At 39.9% G+C, this 27,363-nt stretch overlaps 1 protein-coding gene across 5 annotated transcripts in view; it reads right to left on the bottom strand.

Moving 5' to 3' along the window:
* Positions 1-2,498: 2,498 nt before the first annotated feature.
* LOC149002157 (protein LNK2-like) overlaps positions 2,499-27,363 on the bottom strand; it is a 39,157-nt gene continuing 14,292 nt past the window's right edge. For 2 of the 5 annotated variants that reach the window (XM_089136399.1, XM_089136397.1), the window contains 9 exons: positions 20,633-20,993; positions 20,430-20,559; positions 19,897-20,239; positions 19,627-19,716; positions 17,649-18,365; positions 17,408-17,565; positions 3,257-3,372; positions 2,965-3,130; positions 2,499-2,873 (listed from right to left, as the gene is read on the bottom strand). In XM_089136399.1, the coding sequence (XP_088992525.1) occupies positions 2,991-3,130; positions 3,257-3,372; positions 17,408-17,565; positions 17,649-18,365; positions 19,627-19,716; positions 19,897-20,239; positions 20,430-20,559; positions 20,633-20,993 (2,055 nt within the window). In that variant the 3' untranslated portion in view covers positions 2,499-2,873; positions 2,965-2,990. Of the gene's footprint in view, positions 2,874-2,964; positions 3,139-3,256; positions 3,373-17,407; positions 17,566-17,648; positions 18,366-19,626; positions 19,717-19,896; positions 20,240-20,429; positions 20,560-20,632; positions 20,994-27,363 lie in introns of those variants that run through there. The other 3 variants (XM_089136400.1, XM_089136398.1, XM_089136401.1) reach the window with 3 other exon arrangements.

Here is a 27,363-nt window from a genome sequence, read left to right as displayed (position 1 = left end):
TTCTTCTTCTTCTTGAAGTCCCAAAAGCTAGAGAGACGAAGCAAGTAGCAGCAGCAATGGTGTTTCTTCTCTTTCTTCTCTTCTTCTTTGCTTTTCTTCCTGGTCTTCCCTAATCGAACCTTGTAGTGCGGTAGTGCAAGAACAAAGACAAAAAGGAAGGGGGGCAAGGGGAAAAAAAAGGAGATGGGTTGCGAGGGGTTTGCGATGGGTGCAGTGGAACTGAAGAACCGAAAAAAACAGAACTGTGGGTTGCAAGGGTTTGCGATGGGTGCAGATGCAGCGGTGATGGTATGCCAGAAAAAAACGATGGGTGAAAAAAATTCAGGGAATTTCAATGGCTTCTGGCTCGATAAGAGATGCAGCGGTGATGGTATAAGTAGGGTTCCTCTTCTCTTCTTCTTTCCCTCCTTTTTCTTGTTCTTGCAGTGGCAGATTTCAGTCCAAAACTGAAGAATCGATAGGTGTAGAAAATTTCTGAATTTGAATATCTGCGATAGTTGCAAAAAAAAAAGAGGAATTTGAATGTTTGCGATAGTTGCAGAAAAATCTTGCAATGGTTGTAGAAAAAGTTATGCAATTGTTGTAGAAGAAAGAACTCTACGATGGTATTACAGTTGCAGAAAATTCCTGCGATGGTTGCAGAAAATTCTGCAACTGCGATGGGTTTTACGGTAGCAGAAGAAAGAGAAAATCTGCGATGGGTTTTGCAGAAGGAAAAAATTCTTCAATCGAACTTAGGCTCTGATACCATGTTGAAAAAAACGATTGTAGTAGAATGGCTTATTGATCCATGATTTCAAGCCCTTTATTTATAATAAAGTGGAAAGTAGACTATTACAAGGAATATAAGTTTACATGAATGCAAACTCTAATTTAACTCCTATACAAACTCTTATTAGACTCTTAATAGAATCCAACAGAAACAAGGTCAGTTTTACTAGTAAGCAACCAGACCCATGTATAGTTTTGGAATATATCAATATCTGGATAAGAGAACAACACCTTAACCACCCTGAACTGAATAGGTTCAAGGAATACCACCATGATAGATCTCTCTACACGAGATGTAGCTGTGATGCATTTGTAGAACTAGTGTAAAACAATAACATCATTCTTTTGTGTGCAGGGATGGCCCAACAAACGAACAACAGAACTATGAATTAGATTTTGCATGCAGTACTAGTTCTCAATACAACTAGATTGCAAACTGAACATGTTTCTATGCGATTATGCAATGCAAATACTTCCTAGGACTCTATAAGAAGGAAAGTTGGGCGTCTTTATCATGCAAAAGGATTTAAAGTTCAACCTTGTATGGCAACAAATTCAGATTATCTTCACCACCAATGTCATATGTAGATCATCCACCGTGATCTAAAGCCCAGCAATATTCTTCTTTACGGTGATTTGGTTGCACAATTGGGTGGCTTCAGGATCTCAAGGAGTCTTTTAAAAGCCTTGTGTAGATCACAGAATCACACAAACTCAATTGGAATTGGTTAAGATGCCTATATGCCACACTGAAGTTATGAAATCCTATTAACTGAATATCATGCCATCAATTGGATTTAGATCTATTACTACAGAAATTAGAGGATCTGGTGGTCATTGTATGAGAACTAAAAATGATTAATTTTGAAGACCTAATCTCTCTCGAGATATATGTCGCTTGTTTGTTATTGCTCTGTAACTGAAAATGCATAAATTATAGAGTATGGTGCAGGTGTTGCTGTCAAAACATATGGTGTCCACTCATTAGAGATGCTAACAGGGGAGTGCCCCACCCCATAAATGGTTTGAAGATTAGTTTAATCTTCATTGTTGGATCAAAATGGCTTTACATGATGGAGTAATGGCTGTCGCCCCGATCCATCACTTTTCTCCACTGAAGAAGATGAAGAAGAGGTAACAAAAGCTGTAACTGAAACCATTGGACTCAAAGATGCATATAAAGGATAGAGCATAATAGTGTCTTAATTTAGTCATTAGAATCAGAGTTACTTGCTCACTCCAAATCACACCATGAGATAGAATGCAAAATGGTGTGCTCAAAGAGTTTCCCTGTACTATTAGATGAAGCTGAAACATTTATCTTCTATTTGACTTAATAATGTCCCTAATCTTACTAACTTATGATCCTAGTTTTTAGATGTGCAATGAGGAAATAATTGGAAGGTTCAAGGCATTGTGTTTTGGCTGCAACAGTAGCAGTGAAGGGAGTGTAAATTTTTGAGAAGACAGACTTGACATAAGACCTCTTCCCCCTCACTCATTCTCATGATCAAGCCACTTCTGTAATTTCTTCTTTTGCGTTTATCTGAAAATCAGTCAGTATTCTGGTTCAGCAATCGCCTAAATTCCCAAATCTCCACCATGGAATAGGTAAAAATGGGTTGAAACAACAATCTTGGTTCGTGAATATCTACTTTTTGGGATACCCAACAAATAAATAAATTTAAAAAAAGAAAAAAGAATATCTACTGGTTGGATTATCAATCTTCCTAGCAAATAACATGATGGATATCATAGCATTTCACAAATAGCTCCTGTGCTATAAGACATAAGTATCATTAGTTATCAGAAGAGCCGTAAAGGTACTCATATAATAGAACATACAGATATACCATACCATGTCTGGTAAGTTGGAGTCTGCATTCTAGACGTGTTGAGTGGAACTCAGCCAACATGATCACCCCCAATGCAATAGTTAAGAACTGACACCAGTCTCTTTTGGACATAGATACATAATAGGAAACATATAAACAGATAAAAAGTCTACACCATTTGCTGCACATATGAAAATGATGACCATTGCTAGAGCCATAATTGAGCCACCAAAAGCCTTTTCTGAATGAAGACAGAATTGGCTGAGACTGAAACACCAAAGAAAAAAAGACAATGAAATTCCATCAAATGCTGGAAAAACAAATATTCATTAATGGAAGAGATAAAGGAAGAAATTACCCATAATGGTTTGCAATTCATTTTCTTCACAGTGAAGCTTCAACCACCATGACTCCACCATGTTCTTGTTCATTGTTTGATGCATTCTCTGGAGTGTTTATGTAAGGACTGCCTCTAAACTTGTCCTCATGATGGGACTCAAGGAACGTGATGGCTGCTTTAGTCCCTGTGTAACTAACAATTCACTTTTCAGTTGAATACTTAAATTGGCATTCCATTGGTAGGTTCATCACACCTTTGGTTATGACTTCAGATGAAAGTATATTAGCTATAGGTGGTCTGGGTATCTTACCATCATGGACAGGCTTTGTGGATGGCTCTGGAGGCTGATAGAAGAGAAGATGCGCCACAGTACGGTCAATTGGATTTGTCTCTGTTTCTGCATCCAGCCTACTCATAGAGATAGATCTGCAATTGCGGAAGTCACAAGATAAAACAAAACAAAAGACAGTTAATCAAGGAAGCATGCAAGTGTTTGCAAGTGATAGAATATTGATATGCAACATTGTTATCCTGGTTGCAGTAAACATCATTGCAGAACAGTTTTCTAAAGACCCCTGCTGGTCTCACCTTAAGTCTCACTACACACTCACACCACCACCAAAATCACAGAAACATCAATACCGCAGAGAACAACACACAGAATATGGATAAAATAGTAGGGATATTTCAGTAAATCTCAGAACAAGATTAGAAACCAAACACCAAGCACATTAAACCATCCAATCAATAACAACCAAAACTCATATAGCAGCAATAACATCCAAAACACTAAATCTTACCTGAGAGCTCCTCTCTCTCCAGCAAGCTGAGCTTTCCCAAGACTAGATCATTTCACACATCCCTCTCTCTCTCTCCATCCCCCTCTAAATAACCCAAAACATTCCTCTCTACTACATTTTCCTTCCAATCACTTTTTGCCAAGTGGACAATCTTCTCTGCCCTTCTGCTACTAGCCAGGGTAGTGGCTGCTTTCCAACCCAATCTGGCCACTTGTCTCTTTTGCTGATCCTGTCCCCTATCTGTCCAGTTTAGATTGATTCTCTCTAACAGCTGAAATTGATGCCATGTTCCCCTTCTTATTCCTACTCTTGTACACCCTGGTGATTATGGTCTTATCAACTAGCAAGCACTACTTAAGGAGATTTGTTTCCTTTTCTTCTTGTTGATTGGGTGTCAAACAAGTCCATTTTAGGATAGAAATATTTGAAGGTATTTTGTGACCAGATTTGAAGATACTTGAAGATATCTCTAATCTGAAAACTTTTTCAACAATAAATACACCGCTAAGGGAAAGAGTTGCACCTTGTACAACTCTCCATTCCCTCCTCCATCTCCACTTCTTCTCTCTTCCTTCTATTCTCTGTTAAATCTAGTTATTTTAAATTTAATTTTGTTACGTTTATCATCGTAAAATCCATTTGCTTCTTTGAGAGTCATTTCAGGTTTTTCATTTGAAGAATAATACCTTGGTTCTAAGAAGCAGATTAACCTGGGTTTCCACAAGATTCTGCACTGCTGCAATTTGAATCCATATTACCTACCACCTTAGTTTACTAGTATTTGGTTCCTAATTGCAAGAAAGATGAAGAGTTCATGATGGATTTGATATTTTTGGTTGTAGTTCAAACTTGATGCGTTCTTCTGCTGGCTTGCTTCTAATGTTCAAGTGAAGTCCCATGGCTAATAGGTTATCAAATCTGCCAGTAGATTTCTGATTCTTTTCTGCTATTGTTGCTGATACGATTTATGTAATTGCTGGTTCGAAGGTTGGGTACCAGAATTTAATTTATAGCCCCTCCTCCTAAGATTATTTATGCCTTGATGTTAAGAGTTTTTTCTTCCAAATATATCAGGCTTGCTTTGCTGGGTTCTTATGAGAGTTTGGTCACTACTTGTCCATGTATGGTCACATGAAGGGGAGACTGGATACATATATCTAGTCAAGACTTTATTGTAAGTATTCTACAGCCACAGTAAGTAATTACTTAGTCCGTAGTAACCTACCTATTTGGCTACAGCAACAACTACCTAATTAGTTCATAGTAAGCCATACTACCTTTTACCTGCCTACTTGGTCCAAAATAACCTATACTATTGATTTGGCTCACAAGATCCTATTTCATAGAACCTTTTGTTTGAGGCTCTACTTCTGCCTTTGTTTGAGCAGAAGAACTGTACACTACCTACTACTTGCCTTCCTGTGAAGAGCTTATGTCCAGACGCTGGAGCTGCACTTTTATCTACTTGTGTGGACATTGGAGCTACACTTCTACTACCTACTTCTTGTAATGTAGCCACTGGAGATGCTACACTTTTGAGATAATTGAGATAGTGTCGATGATATTATTGTTGCTACTATAATTATGGATGTGTTTCATGTTCACTACTACTTATCATTCTTGTTGTTCGAGGGTTATTATTTATTGATTATCTCCTGGATGGAGTTCTCTCAGTGCTTATTAGAGTCAACTATTGCTACTTGTGCTCAAGATTGATGAAGTTTTTTATATATCTTCTTGTTATTCCAAGCTAGAGCCTTTGATCTGTATGCTCTAGTTTGAAGGGGAATGTTTAGATTACAAGATTTACAACTTTAGTGGTAACCACATTATGTGGGGTCCATCCTTATATTAGATTTCATGTGCATGTATTTTATTTTATTCCCTTAGATCCTATTTATTAGATTAGGATACAACTTTCTATCTACACTCCTTATTTTTATGTAGCTTGACTAGCAAGCAATACTTAAAGAAGATTTGTTTCCTTTATTTCTTGTTACTTAATGCTTGAGTGTCAAGCAAGTCTATTTTAGAAAAGTACTATTGGAAGGTACTTGTAACCAGACTTGAGGATATATAAAGAACTCTCTAATCTGGAAACTTTTGAATAATAAGCAAAGTGTTAAGGGGGAGCCGCACCTTACAGAACTCTCCACTCCCTCCTCCATCTTCACTTCTTCTCTCTACCTTCTGTTTGCTGTTGTTTCTAGGTATTTTAATTTTAGTTTTGTTAAGAAAAGTAAATAACCAACAATATAACATCAAAATGCCACAAGGTAAACAGAAAACATATCATTTGGGTTATTGGATGATTCAAAGACTAGAAAAAGCAGCCGTTTGACACTGCTAATTGAGTACTAAGCTCGATGTTAGTTCACTAACAAGTGAAAAATGTAATCTGAGCCAAACCATAACAAAAGAGGGATGGAATGCTATTATAGGATTAGCTTATATACCATTATATCTGAATTTGAGTGTAGAAACAAGTTTTAGATCTCAAGTACACATAAGATGAAAGCATCGTAGTGGAAGTATAGCAATACTGGCACATGTTTCCTAATTACAGTGGAAGTTACTAGCAAGGAGATCTGTGCAACAAGGATTTCGTAACCTTTTCTTTCCTTAGCAGCTATGGTAAGTTTTTCGTTTACGGACTGATGACCTCCGATGTCCCCCGACGACCCTTCCCTTACCCCTCCGACGACCTCCACAGCTCCACCATCCACTTCTAAGCCTTCTGTCTCCACCGTCACCGTTACCCATATTTCTCCCTCCCCTCTTATGGCCTCCCCCGATGAACATCCCCCTTCCCTATCCCCTCCGTTGACTACCTCCACCCCGCCTTCCCTTCCTCAGTGACCGCCACTCCCCCGTTGGCCTCCTCCTCTCCTTTGCCAAATGCCTGGAACTCTCTTTTCTCCCCCCAAGCATCTTCCTGCAACTTGTCTTTTTTCCCTCCTTATCCCTCCGACTTGCCATTTCCTCTGGTTCATTACCCCTCTTCTGCAACAGGTTCTGAAATCCTTCGTTGGAAGAATGCTATCCTGGGAAAATTTCTTGCCCCCCCAACCCTTGGCATCATCAAGGCCTCTCTTGTCAAACAATGGAATTCTCTGGGTTCCATGCATACATTCATCATTGATAATGGTATTCTGCTTTTCAAGTTCTCCTCCCTTGCTAGCCATTTGAAAGCCATCAACGGTTCCCCTTGGTATGTAGGGAATTCCCCTATCTTCATTAAGCCTTGGGAGCCCTCTATGCCCCTCCGCAGGGTCGACCTCAACTCTCTTCCCCTGTGGATCAACCTTCCTGGTCTTCCCCGGAATTCTTGGAACAAGGAATGCCTAAGTCGCATAGGCTCTGCTCTGGGTCGCCCTCTTCACTCTGATTTGAAAACTTATAGACTCGAAACACTGTCCTATGCTCGCATTTGTGTTGAGGTGTCAGCTTCCAAGCCTCTGCCTCCCTGCATTTCTATTGTCGACGACTCGGGTGTTCACTTCAACCAGATTATAGCTTATGACTGGGTTCCTGCTTGGTGTTCCAGATGCCTCTCGTTCGGTCATGACGTTCAAAAGTGCATTGCCAGTCTTGCTGTTCCATCGCCTCCTGCCCCTTCGCCTCCGCTCCCTAAGAAGACGTTAGGGAATCCTGCAAATGATTCTTCGTCTTCACACCTTCAGTCGGTTCCACCTGTCACTGTTGCTGTCAGTTCGCCTTCGCGAGATGCTCTGTTGTTGCCGCCTCCTATTGTCAAGCTGATGCTTCCTCCTTCCTCTAAAATTCCCCCAAGTTTGATCGATTGGCTGGAGCTCCTCTCTGTTCCTGCCGCCGATGATTCTCCTCCGCCGGTTGTTCCTCCCGCCAGTAAAATTTACAGAAGAAGGAAGAAGCTCGTCCGTACCTCTACTGCTCTTTCGGTTCCTGTCGCTGGGATTGGTTCTACTTCTGTTTTGCCTGCTCCTCCTGAGCCTGTCTGCCTGACGTCAGATATTGTGTCGGTTGTGCCCGTTGTGCCTGCTCCTACCGTCGTCCTTGGCGCCTCTGATCGTGATGGCATCCTCAAGCTTCCTGCTACTAGGTCCTCCAGATCCCTGGTACGTCCGGCTTTTCTTCCCCAGGTACATTTCCCTTCTCGTGCTTGTCCTACTTCTGGCGTGATCTCTGCCCATCTGCAACCTTCTTCTTTAAACCACCCCATTTTACCTTTTGTTTCCCTTGAACCCCTTCCTCTCTCCCACGACATTTCACGATCTCCCAAACCTTCTTTTTCAAACCCTACCTTAATTGACTCCTTATTGCCTCACTCTTCTTTACCAGCAATTTCCCCTTTGGCTCATGGGCCTTTTTTCCTTGGCCCTCGGCCCGGACCCACCAACCCATCTTCTCCTCTGAACTATCCCAACTCAAGATGCATTTTAAAACCCAGCCCATTTAACCCCACCTCTCATTTATCTTCCAGTTCTAAATCCCAAAGCCCAACTAAAACCACACCTAGCCCACCCCATGGCCTAAACTACAATATACCCAGCCCAACTGCTAACCCATCTAAACCCGATACTTCCATCATCGAATCCACTTTCTCCCTTTCCCTGGCTCCGCCTCTACTATCGACCCTGACATGTTTGAATCCCCCTCCCCCCTTGGTTCATCCCTGTGTGAGTCCCCCCCTCCTCTTTGTGTAGATGACCACTTATGCATGCTTAATAGACTTTATGGTTCCCCATCCCCCTGTAGCTTGGATACTGCCCCCCATATAGCTGTTTAAATGATTGACATCATCATATGGAATGTAAGGGGCCTAAATTCCATTGCCAAACAAGCTGAAATAAAACAATCCATTTGCGAATCAAAGGCTTCTTTGGTTGCTTTGTTAGAAACCCATGTTCATTGTGACAATTCCCGTCAGATTGCCAATTCCATCGCTCCTCCTTCTTGGTCTTTTATATCCAACTCTTTGCATTCTCCTAATGGTCGAATCTGGATTCTATGGGACCCTTCTATTTTCCAGCCCTCCCTTCTTTTCTCTCTTCTCAACTCCTACACTTTCATATTTCTTCTCCTTCCTCCCCCTCCTTTTATCTTTCAATTGTCTATGGCTTTAACCGCTCTTTAGACAGGATTCCTCTCTGGGCAAATCTCCTCTCTATTTCCTCCTCCTTCCTAGGCCAACCTTGGGGTATTGGGGGTGACTTCAATATAGTATGTTTCTCAAATGACTGTATTGGCGGCAACCCTCCTATCCCTGCGGTGGTTGACAATTTCAATTCCTGGATTAATGATGCGGGCGTGTCTAATCTCCGTTGGTCTGGCCATCGTTTCACTTGGGACAACCGCAAATCTGGCTTTGCCCGTATCGCCTCCAAGATTGATAGATTCCTTGTCAACCTCCCGTGGCTCACCCACTTCCCCTCCGCTCATGCCCATTTCAGCCCTCCCCTTCTTTCCGATCACTCCCCTTGCCATCTCAAGATCCTTGACCATCCTTCTTTTGGTCCTAAACCGTTCAAATTCTTCGATATGTGGAATTCTAATCCTTCTTTTCTTCCCACTGTCATGACTGATTGGTCCCAGCTTGTCCATTGTCACTCTCTCCCCCTTGTGGCTTTCGCTCAAAAGCTTTGCAACACCAAAATTGCCCTATGTTCCTGGAACTCTGCCTCTTTTGGTAATATCACCTCTAGGGTCTCCGCATGTCGTGATGATCTAGCCAGAGTTCAATCCCAACTTCAGATTGATCCCTTTTGCTTGTCCTCGGCCGAGGAGGAGAAATCCCTCTCCTTACTCCTCTCCTCTCTGGTAGCCCAAGAAGAGAGCTTTCTCCGCCAAAAATCCTGAATCAAGTGGCTTGAGCTTGGTGATGCAAACTCCGCTTTCTTCCACCACTCCCTTAGAGCTCGCCACAATTTCAACTCCCTCCCTTACCTTCTCGCTAGCGGTGGTGTTTGGATCTCAGACTCCTCTAGTATCAAGGAGGAAGTTGTCTCCTTCTTCTCGAATCTTCTTTCCCCCCCTCTCTCCCTCCTCGCCCGTCACTCCTTCCTTCCATCCTCAATAAATTCATCGACCCCTCACTCCTCCCTTCCCTTTGCTCTATCCCTTCTCCAGACGAGATCCGCACTGCCATTCGCTCCCATAAAGCCAACAAGGCCCCTGGCCCCGATGGCTTCAGTATAGGGTTCTTCCTGCCACTTGGGATTTCATTGAGCCTGATCTTATTCTTGCTATCCGTAGCTTCTTCCTTAACACTTCTCAACTCTCTTCCATCAACAATACTTTTCTTTGCCTTATCCCCAAAAAGCCTGGTGCCTCTTCTCTTCCTGACTTCCGCCCCATCTCTCTTGTAATCTTATCTACAAATTCATCTCTAAGGTCCTAGCCAATCGTCTTAAATTGGTCATCCCCTCTTTGGTGAGCCCCAACCAATCGGCTTTCATTGCCGGCCGGAGCATCTTTGACAATATTATCCTCTATGCTGAGATTATCCATGGTTTTGATAGGGCTAACCACTCTCCTGCTGCCCTTTTGAAGGTTGATCTCCATAAAGCTTTCGACTCTATTCGATGGGATTTTATCAGTGAAATCCTCTCAGCTATGGGCTTTCCCCCTCCTTTGTCCATTGGATTGAAACCTGTATCTCCACTCCTCACTTCTCTGTCATCATCAATGGTTCCCCGGCTGGTTTTTTCTCTTCGCGAGTTGGCATTCGTCAAGGATGCTCGCTCTCCCCTTATCTATTCACCTTAGCCTTAGAAGTGCTATCCCGCCTCATCCAATCCAAAATTGACCAACTGCTCATCTCTCCCATCCCAAAATGCCACTCTCTCAAGCTCACCCATCTTGCTTTTGCGGATGATCTCATGATTTTCTCTAAGGCTGACCACTCCTCCATCTCTTCTATTCTATCTACCCTCTCCCTCTTCGAATCCCTCTCGGGTCTCAGAGTCAACTTCGAGAAATCCACTATCTTTCTCTCTGGCATCTTTGATTCTACCAGAGCTTCTCTCCTTCAGTTCTCTGGGTTCAGCCCAGGCTCCTTCCCTGTGACCTATCTTGGTCTGCCCCTTATCCCCGGACGGCTTACCCACCACCATTGTGCCCCCATGCTTGATCATATTCAGAAAAAGCTTCAACTTTGGAAGAGTAAGTTGCTTTCATTTGCTGGAAGGGTAGTGCTCATCCGTTCTGTACTCCAATCCTCCTACCTCTATTGGTGTGGCATCTTCTCCTTCCCTAAAACCATTATCCATTCCCTGGAATCCATTTTCTGTGTGTTCCTTTGGAAAGGCCAAGAATCCTCTCGCTTCCTTTACCCGATCTGCTGGAAGTCCATTTGCCGCCCCAAATTTGAAGGAGGTCTTGGAATCCGTCGTATTCAAGATATGAATATGGCTTGTCTCATTAAGCTCATTTGGAAGATTGCCTCCAAGCATGACTCCATATGGGTTTCCTGGGTCTATTCCTACCTCCTCAAGAATGACTCAATCTGGACTGTCTCGCTTCCCTCTAACCCCTCCTAGATTTGGCAAAAGCTCCTACTTCTTCGGGAGCGTGCTTTTCCTGCCATTTCTATCCAAGTTTCTTTTGGTGTCTCCTCTTCCTTTTGGCTTGACCCCTGGCATCCGATGGGTATCTTGTACACTCTCCTTGGCCCTAGAACCATTTACAATACCCGAATCCCAAAATCTACCCCCTATCCTCTTTTATTTCCTTTGGTCATTGGTCCCCCTGCCCCCACCCAAGTCTCACGCAGGTTTGGAACTCCCTGCCCCCCTCCTCTCCCACTCCGTTGACCGTATCACTTGGCGACACCCTCACCCTACCTCCTTTTCCACTGCCTCGACCTGGAATCTCCTGAGAACCCCCTCTCCCCCTATACCTTGGTCCCCCCTTGTTTGGTTTAAGAGTCATATCCCCCGCCACGCCCTTGCCCTTACCCTTTGGAGAGCCCTTACCCTTTGGAGAGCCCTTAACCTTGCCCTCCCTACCCAAGCTTTTCTCATTAGCCGCCACATCCCCGCCAACCCTAACTGCACCTCCTGTTGGAATAGTTTAGAGGATATTGACCATCTCTTTTTCTGTTGCCCTATTTCTAGCCATATCTGGACTATAGCCCTTTCCTCCATTTGGCCCAGATCGCGTCGCTCATTAGGCTTTGCTAGAGATTGGAAATGGATCCTGAAAAATTTCGCTGGTACCACTATCTTTGACCTAGTGAGTAAGCTTGTCTTTGCCGCCACTATTCACCATCTTTGGTGGGAGCGTAACATGAGGAGATGGTCTTCCAAATCCCGATCTCGAGACATGATTTGGAACGCCATCTATTTTGATGTTTCTTCAAGATTGCATTCTCTTCCCCACCCCACTGTTGTAGACTCTCCAAGAAATAAGTTGATTGTTAGTTCTTGGAATCTTTCAGCTACTTTCCTGTCCTCTACTTGACTGAGGCTTCCCCCCCCCCCCCATTGTCCTCCTTTGTATGTGCTCCTTTTGTTTTCAGTAATTTAATTTTTTATTCATCCCAAAAAAAAAAAAGATGAAAGCATCATAGTAATTAATTCTAAACATCTCCAATCTCACTACATGCAGTGGAGGGGAAAAGGTTGTTCCCCTCCCTCTTTGGTCTCTTATCCCATGAAGAAAGTTTCCTCAAACAAAAATCCCTGATAAAATGGCTGAACTTTGGAGATTCCAACTCCTCCTACTACAATCGCTCAATTAAGATAGTGGAAAGAAGGGAAAATATGAGAAGAATTAGACTTAAAATGCAAAAGAAGGAGAGGAACAAATGCCCAATGCTAAAGCTTCAATTCATCTTTTTCTCCAAGAGTTATCTTTTTTTTTCTTTCTTTTTTTTCTTCCGGGGGGGGGGGATGGGGAAGGAACGTAGGGGCCTATTTATAGCTTGGCTAAAGCTTTATAAGAAATAAAAACTTAGTAGACCAAAAATAGAAACTAACATTCAAATAACTAGTCATAATAGAATAATTTAGAAAGACAAATTACATATAGACCTCCCCGTGTTTGCAGTCAATTACATCTACTATCCCTGGAAAAAAAAAATCAATCACAAATGCCCCCTATTGTTAAGAATTGAAGCTATAAATGGATAGCTCTACAGAAGTAGTAAGGGGGAATTTGTAATTGATTTTTTTCCAAGGGTAATAGATGTAATTGATTGCAAATACATGGGGTCTATATGTAATTTGCCCTTTAGAAATAGAAACTAATTAAAATTAGAAACTACTAGGCTTTATGTTTCAGCCAAATAAATAACTAAAATAGAAACTAAATTAAGGTTCTAAATCTCCGAAGAATAAAATCTTCATGTAACAAATCCTCAATGGAACAGTCCCCAATAGGCCAATAATGGGTTATGACTCTATTCACGTCAACAATGTATTGGCCTCTTTTTGTCCTTCTAAAACACCATTTGAACTGAAGGGGCTGGCTTGAGTTGGCTCAGTCCATTGTTGGTTCACTTGCTATTGGTTCCATGCTGGTTGTCTTCCATCAATTTCTTATAAAAACTCGTCCTTGAGTCTTAGTGAAATAAGAACTGATATTGTATGGATGTTATTTTTTTATTTTTTTTGGATGAAGGTGTCCAGAATAAAGAGAGATAAGGTTTACAATAGTGATATTAATCATAAAGGTAGTGAATAGGTAGAAAACAAAATCAGAAGACTACATAAAGAAAAAGAAATTAAGAACACAAATCAGAGAGAGAAGAAGAATTAATAGGGAAGAAAAATCGAGAGCAAGCTCAATATGGTGAAGAATCAAATAGACAAAGAAAGTTACCCATGTTTAGGCTTTGATACCAATTAACGGGGGATGAATAGAGAAGAACAAGAAAAAAAGAAGATAGCAAAAAAAGGGAAAATTTGAGAAGAATTAGACTTGAAGAAGGAGAAGAACACTCAAAAGAAAAAGAGGAGAAGAGGAAAGAGAAAAGGGGTCTGCAAACGCCCAATGCTAAAGCTTCAACTCATCTTTTTTTCTTTTTCTTTTTTTCCTCCAGGAGTTTTCACTTTCTTCTATTGCAATGTAATGGCCTATTTAAAGATTAGCTAAAGCTTTACAAGAAAGAGAAACTCCCTAAGCTGGCCGAACCATGGGGGGCAATTCTGTCCTTATTCCCCTCTTAGACAAATTTCAACATGTGTTTTACAGTTAAGTATTAATTTCAGCATGTGAGTCTTCAGTTCTTTTAATTCCAGCATGTGTCATTATAGTCTTTTGTTAATTAGGATTTTATTTCAGCATGTGTCAATTAAAGCCCATTACATCTTTTATTATTTGTTTGGTCAGTTGAGATTTAAGTATAAGAGGATCCTAATCTATAAAGGAAACCCAATTAGTTTGGAGTCTTTTAGTAGTAGCCTACTCTTCCTTTGTAAGTTTCTTAAGTCTGATTATTTGAATAATCTTATTTGATTGAGGATTGTGGTTCCTGTTTAGGGGGCCACAGTTGAGTTGAGAATTAAGTTTCATCTTCAAATATAAGCAACAACAATCTGACTAGGATTCTTCTTCCAAAATTCCAGCAAGATTACAAGTAACAACCCCCAGCCCTCTTCCCCTGATGTAACCAGCCAGGGACAGCCCAAGAGGGGCCAGAAGAGGGCCCAAGACCACTAGCCGTTTGCAGCAATCCCAGAGGGGCCAACACAGGGCCTAACTTGTCCCTAGGGCAGCAACACTTGATCTTCCCCATAAATCCTAAGAGATCTCTACACATCCCATAACATCTTTAGACCTATTTGCTGGAAGATTCTGGGAAACCCTTCACTTTAAGGTATAAAGTCAAGAAATTGCTATCCCTAAAATGGAATTTCATATAAGTTTTTAAATAGAAAGTCAAGTCAAGAATAATAATTGAACTGGAGGTGCTTGCTAGGATGGCTTGGTAAGCAAGCCACCAGTTATGTAGGTGCCAACTTCCAATTCTTTCTCTTCCTTCTTTTCCCTTATTGCCTTGTTTGATCTTCCGATCTTTTTTCGGTATGCCACTCCTCAAGCAAGGAGCAACACGAGCGGAGCGTAAAATAGACACTAAACTAAGGTCCTAAATCTCCCAAGAATAAAATCTTCATTCATGTAATCTATCTTGCGCCCACAAATCCTCTATGGAACATTTCTGATAGGCCAAACAATGGGCTGAGACACTGCTCACATGAACAGTTCTTTGGCCTCTTTTTAGCCTTCTAAAAGACCATTTGAACTGAAGGGGTTGGCTTGAGCTGACCCAGTCATTGTTGGTTCACTTGGTCCTAGTTCCATACTGGTTGTCCTACATTATGGAGTCCTTTAATTGTAGGCTTGAGTGCTTTCACTTTGTCCATTCTACTTTTAACCATACCCTGGGATCAGATTGGCTCTGATACCACAATGTTAGGACCTACAAATTTTGTTATTAGAACCCTATAGCACTAGCTCTTGGCAGCAACCTTCAGCCACACACACACCCCAATCTTATTGAATTCACTCTAACTCAAACAGATAGCAACCGAATAGCATATAGAGAGGTTGAAGATGAAAATGTTAAGGATTGATGCACTTAACCATAACTAGATAAGCAAGACTCCATTACAATGACCTTCCCCACACTTGAATATACCCTTCAATAATATGCCCCAACCGAGGGTCTTCCCCTCACCCACAAGCATTGCTTATCCCTTCACTTCACAAAATCCTTCCCTCCCTTTGCCTACTCCCAATTCCACTAATATAGTCCCAACAATCCCCAAAATATCGTAACTACTTTCCACAAAAGCCAACATGAGGATGGCTACTCCTCAATAGGGCATTGTCACTTGTCCTCACACAATTATTTTGATCACAGTTGGTGAACTCGCCTCCAATCTCGTCAAGCAAGAAAACCGAGATGGCGAGATCTTGGTCGAGATATGAGAAATTTGATTGACCAACTCAAGGGCCCATTTTAAGGTCCAAGTTGGGGCTCAAACTTGGGAGTTAGCCTAATTTAGGTCTTTTGAACACATTGGTGGCCTTATATTTGTGAAAAGACAACCCTAAGTAAGAGTTCTAAGTCAATCCTAAGTTTGAAACCGAAATGCTGCAAGACGAGGGTCAACAAGGTTATACAACATTAAATACAGAACCTTTAAGACATATAAATGAAAAGCAAGTGTATCAAATACATAATAAAACTTAAATGTCATCAAAATTCCATCTATATGAGTATCAAAATCTTGATTCGAGAGAACAGAATAAAAAATATGCAGCAATTAAAAGTTCTATATAAGTCATAAATCATAAGTTAATAAGACAATCATGGAATGAGATAAGTAATCAATCAAGCCCTAGCTCCGACACCAACTCCAACATCAGCTCCTCCACTAGCTCCAGCACCAAGTCCACCAACCCCAGTAGCACCATGACCATGACCATGTCGTATACCTTTAGCTACATGTCGGCCCTCCAACTCTATGAGATGATCTACTATATATTCCATCAAAAGGATTAGGGAAGTAGGGTGCATGGGTGTATCACAGTTATGGCAGGAAATATCGCCAAAATTGGGTGAAATTTCTCTGTCGCTTCCTAGTGACACAAAACATGGGTTGAAAATGAAAGTCTCAGATTTTGGTAAAATTTCAGTAAAATTTCGATAATTTTGCCGAAATCTCATAAATTTTAGTAAAATTTTGAAAATTCCAAGGAGTTGTACTATACAGGGCTTATGGTTATAGATATGGATATAATGGAGCATATGTTGGTTTATTTTTTTATTGTAGTAGCATGTCTGCATGAGTATGGAGATGGATCAGGTGCATCATTTGTGACTCCATCTTTGAATATCCATTACTCATTAGGACCAGCACAACTAGTTATGCTAGTGACAAACTATATGGATAATTTCATCTGTAACATATCATGGCATGCCCGTGTCCAACATTCACAATACTCTTCCATAACCTAGGGAATGAATCCAACCCAGCACATACTTGTATATTGAGTTCTACTTGTTGTATGTGTTGTTGCATTTTAATTAAAATCTTAGTGTTGTCTTGCATAATATTCATATTTACTTTGGTTAAAATTCATGTTTCAGACTTCCAGTTTCACCCGCATACATCTGGGCATATGCAGATCAAGAACACCACTTTAGACTAGGTTCGCATCCACTTTTCAAGGCTCCTGAATCACTATCACCAAAAGGTAGCTTCTCTTTGGATGGAGCAAAACCCTACAATGGACTCCTAAATCCAGATCTATAGACCAGACTTGCAAGGCCATCTACAATGATGTTAGATCCAAACTCTGCCTTTGGCTCCTAAGCTTGCTGTTGATATCCCAAAGAATAGACAGTTTGCCGTTACCTGGGGCTTAGATAGTTAATTGTTATGCACTACCGGGCATGCTTAGCTAGGGAGCTCCTCCACCTCTCTTGTTACCCCCATACATGTATAAGGTTGGGTTGAACTGTTAAAAGTACATGAGATTAAACTAAAAGTAATCAATCACATTAACATATCATGGGCTAAGCCTTTTATTTTTCAAATCTCAGAATCTAAAAATAATGTTTAAATTTTCAGAAATGCAAGATATATCACACTTGAATTCACAAGATTGCACAACCAACATTTTCAGTTCATCAAATGTAATATCATACTGCATTTTAGAATCTAAACCTCTTGGGATTGTTTGATTCTCCTATTGTAGCAGCCACATTTTCATCCCCCCTACTTTTGTTGGTACTGCTAGCCTCTGCAGCACTATGCCTTAGCATTGCACTTTGAGCCAACCGGTACAAGCTATCTCGAATACAAAGCCTTATTCTAATATCCAACTGCAGGAAAAAATTATTACTTCATTCATAAGTAGTAACCCAGTCTATAAAAGAGAAAAATTACTAAATGGGCCACACGTTACCTTCTCAATTACTTCTTGAAGGTGATCAAGTATTGCTTCCTCAAGTGAACTCTCATTAATCACCCTTGAAACTGTATTGGAATCGTCTTGTTCAACAGGTGAAGTCAGGTCCAGGGATGGAGGGATTTTTAACTTTTCTTCAACTTCAATGTTAGTTGCCACAGTATCTTCAATTTGAACACCTTGCTGACACTTCTGGGTAATACACTGGTCATTACCATTAACCTGATGAGAAAATTGTTTCTGTTGTTTCTGAATGGCAAGCATTGCTTGCATTTGCTGTCTCCGTCTTAATTTTTCAATCTTTTCCTGAGGTGTCATGATCAAAGAAGTGGTTGAAACATGTGGTGATTTCTTCGATGATGATCTGGGAGAAAATTCATGATCAACATGAACCTGATGTTGGTTTTCCCCCTCAGGTTGAATATGTTCCAATGAAGGCACGACCGCACAGTGAGGCGTTTGATTTGCATACCCAACAGAAACATATGAATGGGAGTTTTGAAAGTATCTCATTGAATCTTGGTCAGCAATCTGTCTTTGCAGACTTGGAACTGAAGACGGGAAAGTTTGTACGGCAGAGGTTGCAAATTGATTCCCAAATCGTTGATATTGCTCTGCAGTGGGTGACCAAGCACTATAAAATTCTTGAGACATTTTCTCTTCACTTTTTTCCTCTGCTTTTATCTGAGACAACAACATTCTTTGATTACTTCCCTGTGGGATGAAGAATAAAGAAGGTTAAGAGCATGTTACTTCAGATAGATCCAAGTGATGAAATCAATTTCAAGTTCAAGTTCAAAAAGCATTAGAAATTGCAGGTTCTGCTGAGGAGGGGACTTTTTCTGACATATTTCAAATCAGACCATGAAGATGGCTAGTTCTGTCACATGTCTATTACTTTCTTGGCAAAGAATCCTAAATGCAGTGGTTAACATATATAAGAAAAGGCTAAAGAGGTGTGGAACTGGCTTTGGGCCTTCTGCACCTCTACTACTGCCAATTCACCCACCAGGACAGGAATAGAGAGAGAGAAAAATGCACTGTCTTGTAGAGATTTTGGTTTTCTTAACCTAATGAAGACAAGTTGATGAACTATGTTTATCAATGAATATTTGGGAACATGAAAACCATATTACTATTGGGTGAAACTTCGGCCAGGAAACTCCAAATCCCTCCCTTTTTCTGGTTCTAAGGCATGGGTTGGAAATCCATTAGTCAGCCAATGATTTATCCCAACCCAAGTCCAAGTTGGTCTGGACAAGGATTAGTGTAGCAAATGTGTACATATTGAGCATGTGCCATCAATATGGTTTATCTAGAAGACATTCAACTTGATAACAGATTGGTGATATAATAATACTAATCTTGGGTACACAATCACCAATGAAATAAAGGATTCCAATGTTGACTTTGAGCTCAGCTCGACCCAGCGTAATCCCAAGTCAGGCTTCGCGCCAAACTTGAGACTAGTTAATGTCAGGATACTCCAGCCTGGGCAGGGTAGGTGAGGCTAGGCTGGGTGTTTAACCTCGCAGGGCTGGTTTTTGGAAGCCTAGGCCCAGCCTGCCTGACATGCACCTCCTGCTTTTCACGTCATTTAAAAAATGTTACACTATCCTTACACGACTTACAAAAGCATTTCCTATGGAATCAAGTTAGAGACTAGCATAAGGGTAAACAAAAATAAGGAAATAAATATATTTTTAAAACATGGCAACTTTAATTGCTCTGCATGACATCAGAAGCAATATTATTGGTAGTTTTGTATAAAGACAATCCAACTGGAAGATTTTGCATCAGGTTCTAGTATATGCTAGAACAGTGTTCCTGCTTCATGCAGCCTTATCAACATTCCTCATTCAAATAAAAAAGAATCAGGTTTAGGCAATGTCTATTTATTTATTTATTTGTTAATTTAGTTTTTGGCTCCTGAATTGTATGATTAGATTGAATGAAAGGTTTCTCATGAAGTTACCTTGTCTGCTGAGTCATTCTGGATTGCACTGTTTTCACCAGGAGGCTTGGACTTTAAACCTTCTGTCTTTCCAATTTCTTCATGAGCTGCCTGCGAAACAAAACACTTTCTTTAGTTTACTTGATTCTCTTTCACTACAACAACAACAACCAACAAATGGCTAAGGTATGCATGCCATTTTTCACTTCTTTACCTAAGGTCATTAATTCTTTCACTGTAGAAACGACTTAGTAAATAAAAACTGGACGATCAATATACTAGCAGTCTCACCTTCTCCTTCAATGAGAGCTTACTTCTCCCTCCAGCACATTCAACTAATGAGTCAATAGATGAGACGCTTTCCTTTCCAGTAACCTCATCTTTTTTCAGATGCAAATGCAAAACATGATCATTTGTTTTCCCAATTCCAGGGTTAGAAGACTGGTCCTCATGTGGTATGGCAGTCTCTTTGACTTCGTATTGCTCAGATGTACAATTTAATGCTCCTAACCCAGAACTTGGAGAGCCAGCAGACAAAGGGAAGGATTTAGCTGAGTTGCTAATTACATCTGTAGATGACCAGAGTTCATCTGCATTACCAAGACTTTCACATCCAAATACTAAGTCATCATTTCTGCAAAATATCACTTGTGAGAATATTGAGTCAGACAGATATTCTTTTTTTGACAAAGAAAAATGAAAGAAAGAATAGATGAAGGATGATCATTCTTACATGATTAATCAATTTCCAAGCCTTCAACTTGATAGGTTTATATAAGACAATTCATTCAGAGTAGGAAAAGCATGTAAGAATCCTGAATTACCTAAAGATTCTATCCAGGTCATCAAAACTCCCTATGCTAGCCCAACTAAAGTCGAGAAAGCCACCTTCTTTATCAATACGCTCGGCCATAAACAATTCACGATCACTATCTAGTTGAGCTGTGTCAGCTGCTGAGAGACAATATACCTTTAACTTTATAAAGCATGTTTGCTCTACTCAAAGAAGAGTTTTGAAGAACATCACCTTTTACTGTATTGAACTCGCTGATTTCACTGATGGAATCTTGACCATGTCTGTCACCATATCCTTTTTCGCATTCAGAAATTGGTAATGGCAAATCAGGCCAAGAATCCAAGTCAAATCCTGGAGCAGAAACTCCTTCATTTGTGTTAAGCTGGGAACTGTCTTCCAATCTACAGTCAGTGGAATCATTTTTTGGCGTGGGTGTCTCCTGCTCAGCAGGTCTAATAGTGTCAGAGTCCTGATTCCATTGTTTCTTGGTTTGATCTCCACATAGAACCAAAGGCTTCTGTTCATTTTCCTTTGGATAAGGCACAACATGATCACCATTTTCACTCACCTCACCCCATATTATGTCTGCAAGCTGGAAAATTAACAGAACTTTATTAAGAACCAATGCAGAGTGGTAATAAGAATTGAATTTCAAAATGACAAAGTCAAGTCAGATCTCCCTTAGAAGAACAAATAAATAATAAAGAACAGACAAACATCTCAATTCTAGAATAAAAACGAGATTGTTCGATGTTAGGGGCAAAAAGGGGAAAAAAAGATAGAAAAGGAGAGTATGCCCTAAGGCCCCTAACTCAAGAAGCTTGATTTCCTTATTTTGTTTGGATTCTACCTTCTATTTTGAAGGATATTAGTATCGTTCATACAGGGGCTTTGCTCTACAATTAGAAGATGGTTCTATTGAAAGCCTCTAAGGAGAGTTTCTGCACATCACCTTCTTCTTCCGCCTCTTTTCTTCTTCTTCTTTATTTCTTTCTTTCTTCTCTTCTTCCATCTGTTTAACATGGTTCAGAGCTGTGGTAATAAGACCTCCACAAATCTTTGTGCCAGTCTCTGTTCTCACGTTACAACTTGCTGCAGCCTCTCCTACTTGATTTTGAGAGTCCTCTACAGATTTTTTTCGGTAGTTTAAGACAGCATTCTATGCTGTTTTCTGGAGCTTGGATGTGACACTGGTTCACATTAAAATGTGAAGGAACCACGTCTCTTGAAGTTCGATTGAAAGTTGTATTGTGTGGAAGAGTTTAGATTCTGCCCATATATGTTTCAGGCTTATCTTTGAGGTTTCAGTTGAAGCATTGACCCTAAATTTCTACTGTTTGGAGATTGGTTTGAGAAACTGTGTAGTTTGGTTAAGCTAGTCCCTTTCTTCTGACCTAGTTTATTGGCAACTCTACTGGCCATCCATCACTGGTGTTTTTGGTCTATTCCTGATTTGGTTGGCAGAAAGAAACTGCAACTGCTATTCTGCCCCTTTTGATGATTCGTTATCGGTGTGATCATCATTCTGGGTGAAGTAGTTTTACTGCTGTGAGATTTGGATAAAACTGCTGCCGTGAAGGCTTTATTTGTTGGTTAAGAATGCCGTGAAGGCTTTATTTTTTGGTTAAGAACCACTGCGAGAAGATATCCTGTGTTGAGACTTGTTCAGCATCTTATTTTGGAGGCTCAAGTGTTGCTGCCCTCGAGTTTCAGACCTAGATTCTAATGAAAAATTATTTCTGGAGTCATTCTTGTGCTGCTACAGTGTTTCAGATTCGATATATGTTTGCCTGAGCACTTTTGGTTTATTGATTGAAGTGTTGTCGAGTTTTATCATTGTTGCTGCCCACTTTTTTATTGGAGTAAACTGTTACTTGCTAGGACTGAAGGGAGGTTATTTCACTATGTATACATCTGTATCTAAGTCTGAACCCAATAATATTGTTGCAATTCATACTTGACAAAATAGGAAGGTGTGGGTCATGGAAATCAAGCTGGCAGATCTGGTTACATAATAGGAAAGTTTGGTTGTTTTACAGAATAGGATAGGAAAGAATAGAATCTGTTGCATATTTTCTAGCAGGTTTGGTTTTATATCGTTTTTCCTTTTTTCGGGATAGATTTAGATCTTTAGAAGATTGGATTTTAGTTTGTGATGTGTATAAAATTAGTAGGAGAGAATCTCATTGATATTGGGATATGGTTTTAGGCTTGTATCCTTCTACTATAAATAAAGTAATCTAGAGGGAAGAGATTGTACCATAGAAGTCGTATCTTCCTCCTCTTCTTCTTTTCACTCTCCTCTCCTTCTCTCTTGCCTCTCCTCTTCTGCGACAGCATCTCAGTAGAAGGTCTCTGTTGAAGAATACGCAGGAGCACCAAGGCTGCTGCCTTGGTGCACAAGCATGCTTTAGTGGTGATTTTCTTCTTTTGATATAATACATTACTTTCTATTTCTGGTATTGGAACCTTGGTACACAAGTTTTGGGTGTTTTCAAAAAGCATACTTTCTATTTTATGTTAGTTGCTAATTTCAGAACTTTCCTTTTTCTATAGTTTCTATTTTGGACTAATTTTAGGAGTTAGAAGACTAGAAGATTCTGTCCGTGAGTTGTACTTTTTTATTTCCTTTTTATAAGGACAAGCTTCTTGTCTCTCAAGTTGTATGCTTAGCACTCAAGTTCTATAAGTAAAGGAAGCCTATGATTCTATTTCTACTCGCTAGAATCACAAGCATTTGTTGTGGTTCCTCTCTCCTCTCCTTCTCCTTCTTCTCCTTTATTCTTCCCCTTCTTCTAGCACTGATTTGATTATTCAAACCTTGTTTTCTAACATGGCATCAACGCTTTGTAAAATAAAAAACAGTATTGTTCCATTCTTTCTTCTGAAGTTTTTTTTCTGTGTCCTGTTTTCTTGGTGTGCAGCCACCTAGTGCTGTACCTAATACACTATTAGACTAAGTATTCATATGAACTGATCTACTCTTCCTTACCCTATGTTTTAAAGTTCCAGAACTTAGATTACATTCTGGTTTTTATCCCCTTTAGTTTGCTTCTGTTTTTGCACTCTGCAGATTTTCTTTTCTTCCCATTCGGCTTGGAAATTGCAGAATTTCTGTTGTGTTTTTTACTTCAAGTTCTGGGATACTAATTCAAGTTTCTACCTATTGATTGTGTGATATCTACTACAACTATATCTTCAATGACAGCTCATTCAACTACAAGTACTGTAGATTCGAAGGGATCACAAGCATGGTGGAAGATCTCGCTAAGATATCTCATTTTTTCACATTGGCGAAATGTGATGGAGGCCAAGAGCAGAGAGTTGGGATATCTCGCTCAAGATCTCACCATATCTCGCTATATCTCGCCATATCTCGATCCTAAATCTCACTAGAACTCTCAATTTTTGTCTTTTTTGTGAATTTTGGCTGGATTTTCACTTGCAACTACTCTTAGCACATCTACAACATCGAAGGAAGATCAATCATTCTCTGCTTATCTTGTGAACTTATGATTTAATGACTTATATGGAACTTTTAATGATGGTATAATTTTATTATTCTGTTCTTGAAAATTGAAATTGTGATACTCATATGGATGGAATTTTGATAACATTTAGGTTACTTGATGCATTTGATACACTTGTTTTTCATTTATATGCCTTAAAGGTTCTATATTACATGTTGTATAACCTTGCATTCCCTAATCCTACAACATTTCGGTTTCACACTATGGGTAGACTTAGAAATCACATATAGGGTTGTTTTCTGACAAATCCAAGGCCACCAATGTGTTCAAAAGGCCTTAAATAGGCTTTTAGCAAGTTTCAACCCAATTGGGACCCTAAAACCCATCTAGATGGGCCACCGAATTGACGCCAAAAATTTGTATATCTCGATGGAGATATCGCTGAGATGGTTGAGATCTCGGTTTTTCAAGGTGGCGAGATCTCGCTCCATGATCACAAGTTGATCCAGTTAACGTTCAAATTACCTCCAACAACCTCAAAGTAGTTCTAATCATTTGCTTTGTTCACAAACTATTCATATTTATATACTTGCAAAAGGTAAGCTTAAGTTCATTGATGTTGAACCACCTACTGAGACCAACAAATCCTATGCTAGTTGGACCCAAGATGATGCCATTATCAAAATCAGGATGTGGAATAGCATGGAACCTGACATTACAACCAATGTCATGTTTTATAAGACTGCTAAGGGAATATGGGATGACTTGCAAGAAACCTATTCGCAAGCTAAAAATATGACTCAAATTTATCGTATTTATGGAAAACTATTTCAATTTTAGCAAGTTGACAAGTCTTTACAGGATTATTACAACTCTTTTAAAGGCATCATAGAGGAGTTGAATGTCTTCCAACCTCAAACTAGAAACATAGAGAAGCTTAACGCAGAATGGAATGAGTTTTTTGTCTTATAGTTTCTTGCAAGATTGAACCCTGAACTAAAAACTGTAAAGGGCATCTTCTTACTGGTGAGCATGTCCCCAACATCAATGAAGCATATTCTAGACTTCAACGTATTGCCTTCCCTGAAAGGTTTCTTCTGAAAATAGTTTAAAAGGAGAAAATTCAGCCTTTACTACATCTCGTGGAAGGGGATGCGATCGTGGTTCAGGGGGAGTTAGTCGATCTCCTGGAAGCTGTGGTGTTCAACAGTCTAATAAGCCATCTAGGCTTTACTCACTGTAGTAAAACTAGAAACTTGGTGGAACCTTATTGAGCCAAACATGGAAAGTCAGAAAGGGCCAAGCAACTTACCAACCATGTCATATCTGATGGTGGTATTGACACAGTAGCAAACAACGATAATGGTTCAGGATCTTCTTCTGGGGACCTGTTTAAGACTCTTCGAGATAATATAAGCCAAATTCTTCGCCGTCTATAAAATATTCAAACCACTGCTTCCACATCCACTGGTACTTCTACTACCACTCTTTCTCATGCGGGTAACATAGCTCTTCTCACTTCTACATCCTTTCCTTGGATCATTGATTTAGGGGCTACTTCCCACATGACTGGTAAGTCATCAATTTTTAGTTCTTTTTCTAAATCGACCACTAATAACTCTGTTGTCATAGCTAATGGAACTTCCACACCTATTCTAAGCTCTGGAAGTGTTTCTCCTACACCTTTTCATACTTTGTCTTTTGTACTCCATGTTGCCAATTTTCCCTTCAATATATTATCTATTAGCCAATTAACTAAAGCTTTGAATTGCTCCATAACCTTTACTCCTAATCATGTTGTCAAAGCATCCACCTAGGCAGCAAGGCGGTTTTTCAGCCACCGTGTTTTGAACCACTTAATTGATGCGCTGTTTTTTTGCCACTTTTTCACCTAAACGCTACCACTTTGTCGCATTATGCTCCTTATTGCCACCTAGACGCTAAAGCAACCGCTTTTTTGACATTTTATGCATAATATTTTTTCTTAACTTTTTTTTAAAATCAAAATTTATTCTATAAAATCTTATATAAATTTAATAGCTTAATCATCAAAATCAAGGCCTAAATTCCAGAGGAACTCTGAGGCTCAAAGTTACATAAGACCTTTACAAGCTCTGGGGGCACTGCCCCCACACTCCTGCCAAGACCCCCATGCCCGTTGGCAACAAAATGTGAAGCATGAGCCATAATCAACATCGAAAATCAATGAATCATTAAATAGACAATGACTTGGAAATCATAATAATGAGATCTATTAATTTATCGTGTTGGCCCTGTAAGTACATAGTCATTGTTATGATGCTTGATGAGATGAACTTTTATGTTTGTGTTTTTTTTTTTGGATAACTTTTCATAATTATGATTCATGAATGCTATATTTTTTGGATGAATGTGACTATTGAATGTTTGTTTAGCTTATTATAGAAAGTAGTTGTATTAAAAAAATAGTTCAAAAGTAGCTATATTGAAAATTTTTTACCCAACTACTTTGGCAGCCTTATTGCTGCCTAGGCGCCGTTTTGTTGCCTAATTGCCTAGGCGGAGCCCAAGTTGCTTTGGTCACCTTGCCACCTTGACAACCTTGCTCTTAATTCTTGAGTTTTCTAGGACCTTCATATGAAGAAGACGATTGGTGAAGGGTGTGAAAGGAACGGACTCTACTATCCAGATTACGCTACCTCTACTGCAACCCATTCTGATGATGGTGTAGATGCTTTCTAGTGGCACTGTCATTTAGGCCATCTTTCCTTAGCTAGATTAAAAAATGTATTTCCTTCTTTAGAGTCAATGTCTAGGTTATATAGTGAGGCATGTGAGTTGGGGAAGCACCACCGTCCCACCTATCCTCCACGCTTTGTCCCTCGTAGTGAGTCTTTGTTTTCTTTAGTTCATTTAGATATTTGGGGTCTTCGTAGAGTTAGTAATCGGCAAGGTTTTCGGTATCTTGTTACTTTGTGGACGATTTCTCACATCTTAGATGGTTGTATCTTTTAAAGGATTGGACCGAGTTCTTGCTTATATTTAAAAATTTTATTCATGAAATAAATACTCAATTTTCTCTTCCTGTTAAAATTTTTAGATCAGATAATGCTCTAGAATACATACAAAATGATATATTCAATTTTTGTAACGTTCTTAGAATGATTCATCAAACCAATTGTTCATTCACTTCTCAACAAAATGGAGTGGTTGGACGCAAGAATCATCACCTCTTAGAGGTTGCACGTTCTCTTTTAATTCAGATGAATGTTCCCAACAGTTACTGGTGTGATACAATTTTAACTGCTAGTCATTTAATTAATCAAATGCGTATGACTTTACCTTCTAACAAATCTCCATTTTCAATTGTTTTTCCAAATGAAGAACCGTTTTTAATTCCAACCAAAATTTTTGGTTGTGTTTGTTTATTCATATACCACATATTGTGGATAAACTTTCTCCTAGATCTGTTAAATGTATTTTTCTTGGGTACTCTCGTACTCAAAAAGGTTT

The sequence above is a fragment of the Hakea prostrata genome, chromosome 10 (assembly GCF_041222555.1).
Source record: "Hakea prostrata isolate BN-2017 chromosome 10, UWA_Hpros_2, whole genome shotgun sequence".
In the NCBI taxonomy this organism is placed as follows: domain Eukaryota; kingdom Viridiplantae; phylum Streptophyta; class Magnoliopsida; order Proteales; family Proteaceae; genus Hakea; species Hakea prostrata.
The sequence above is the reverse complement of the archived record's forward strand: the minus strand, read 5'-3'. Positions and strand labels throughout refer to the sequence as shown.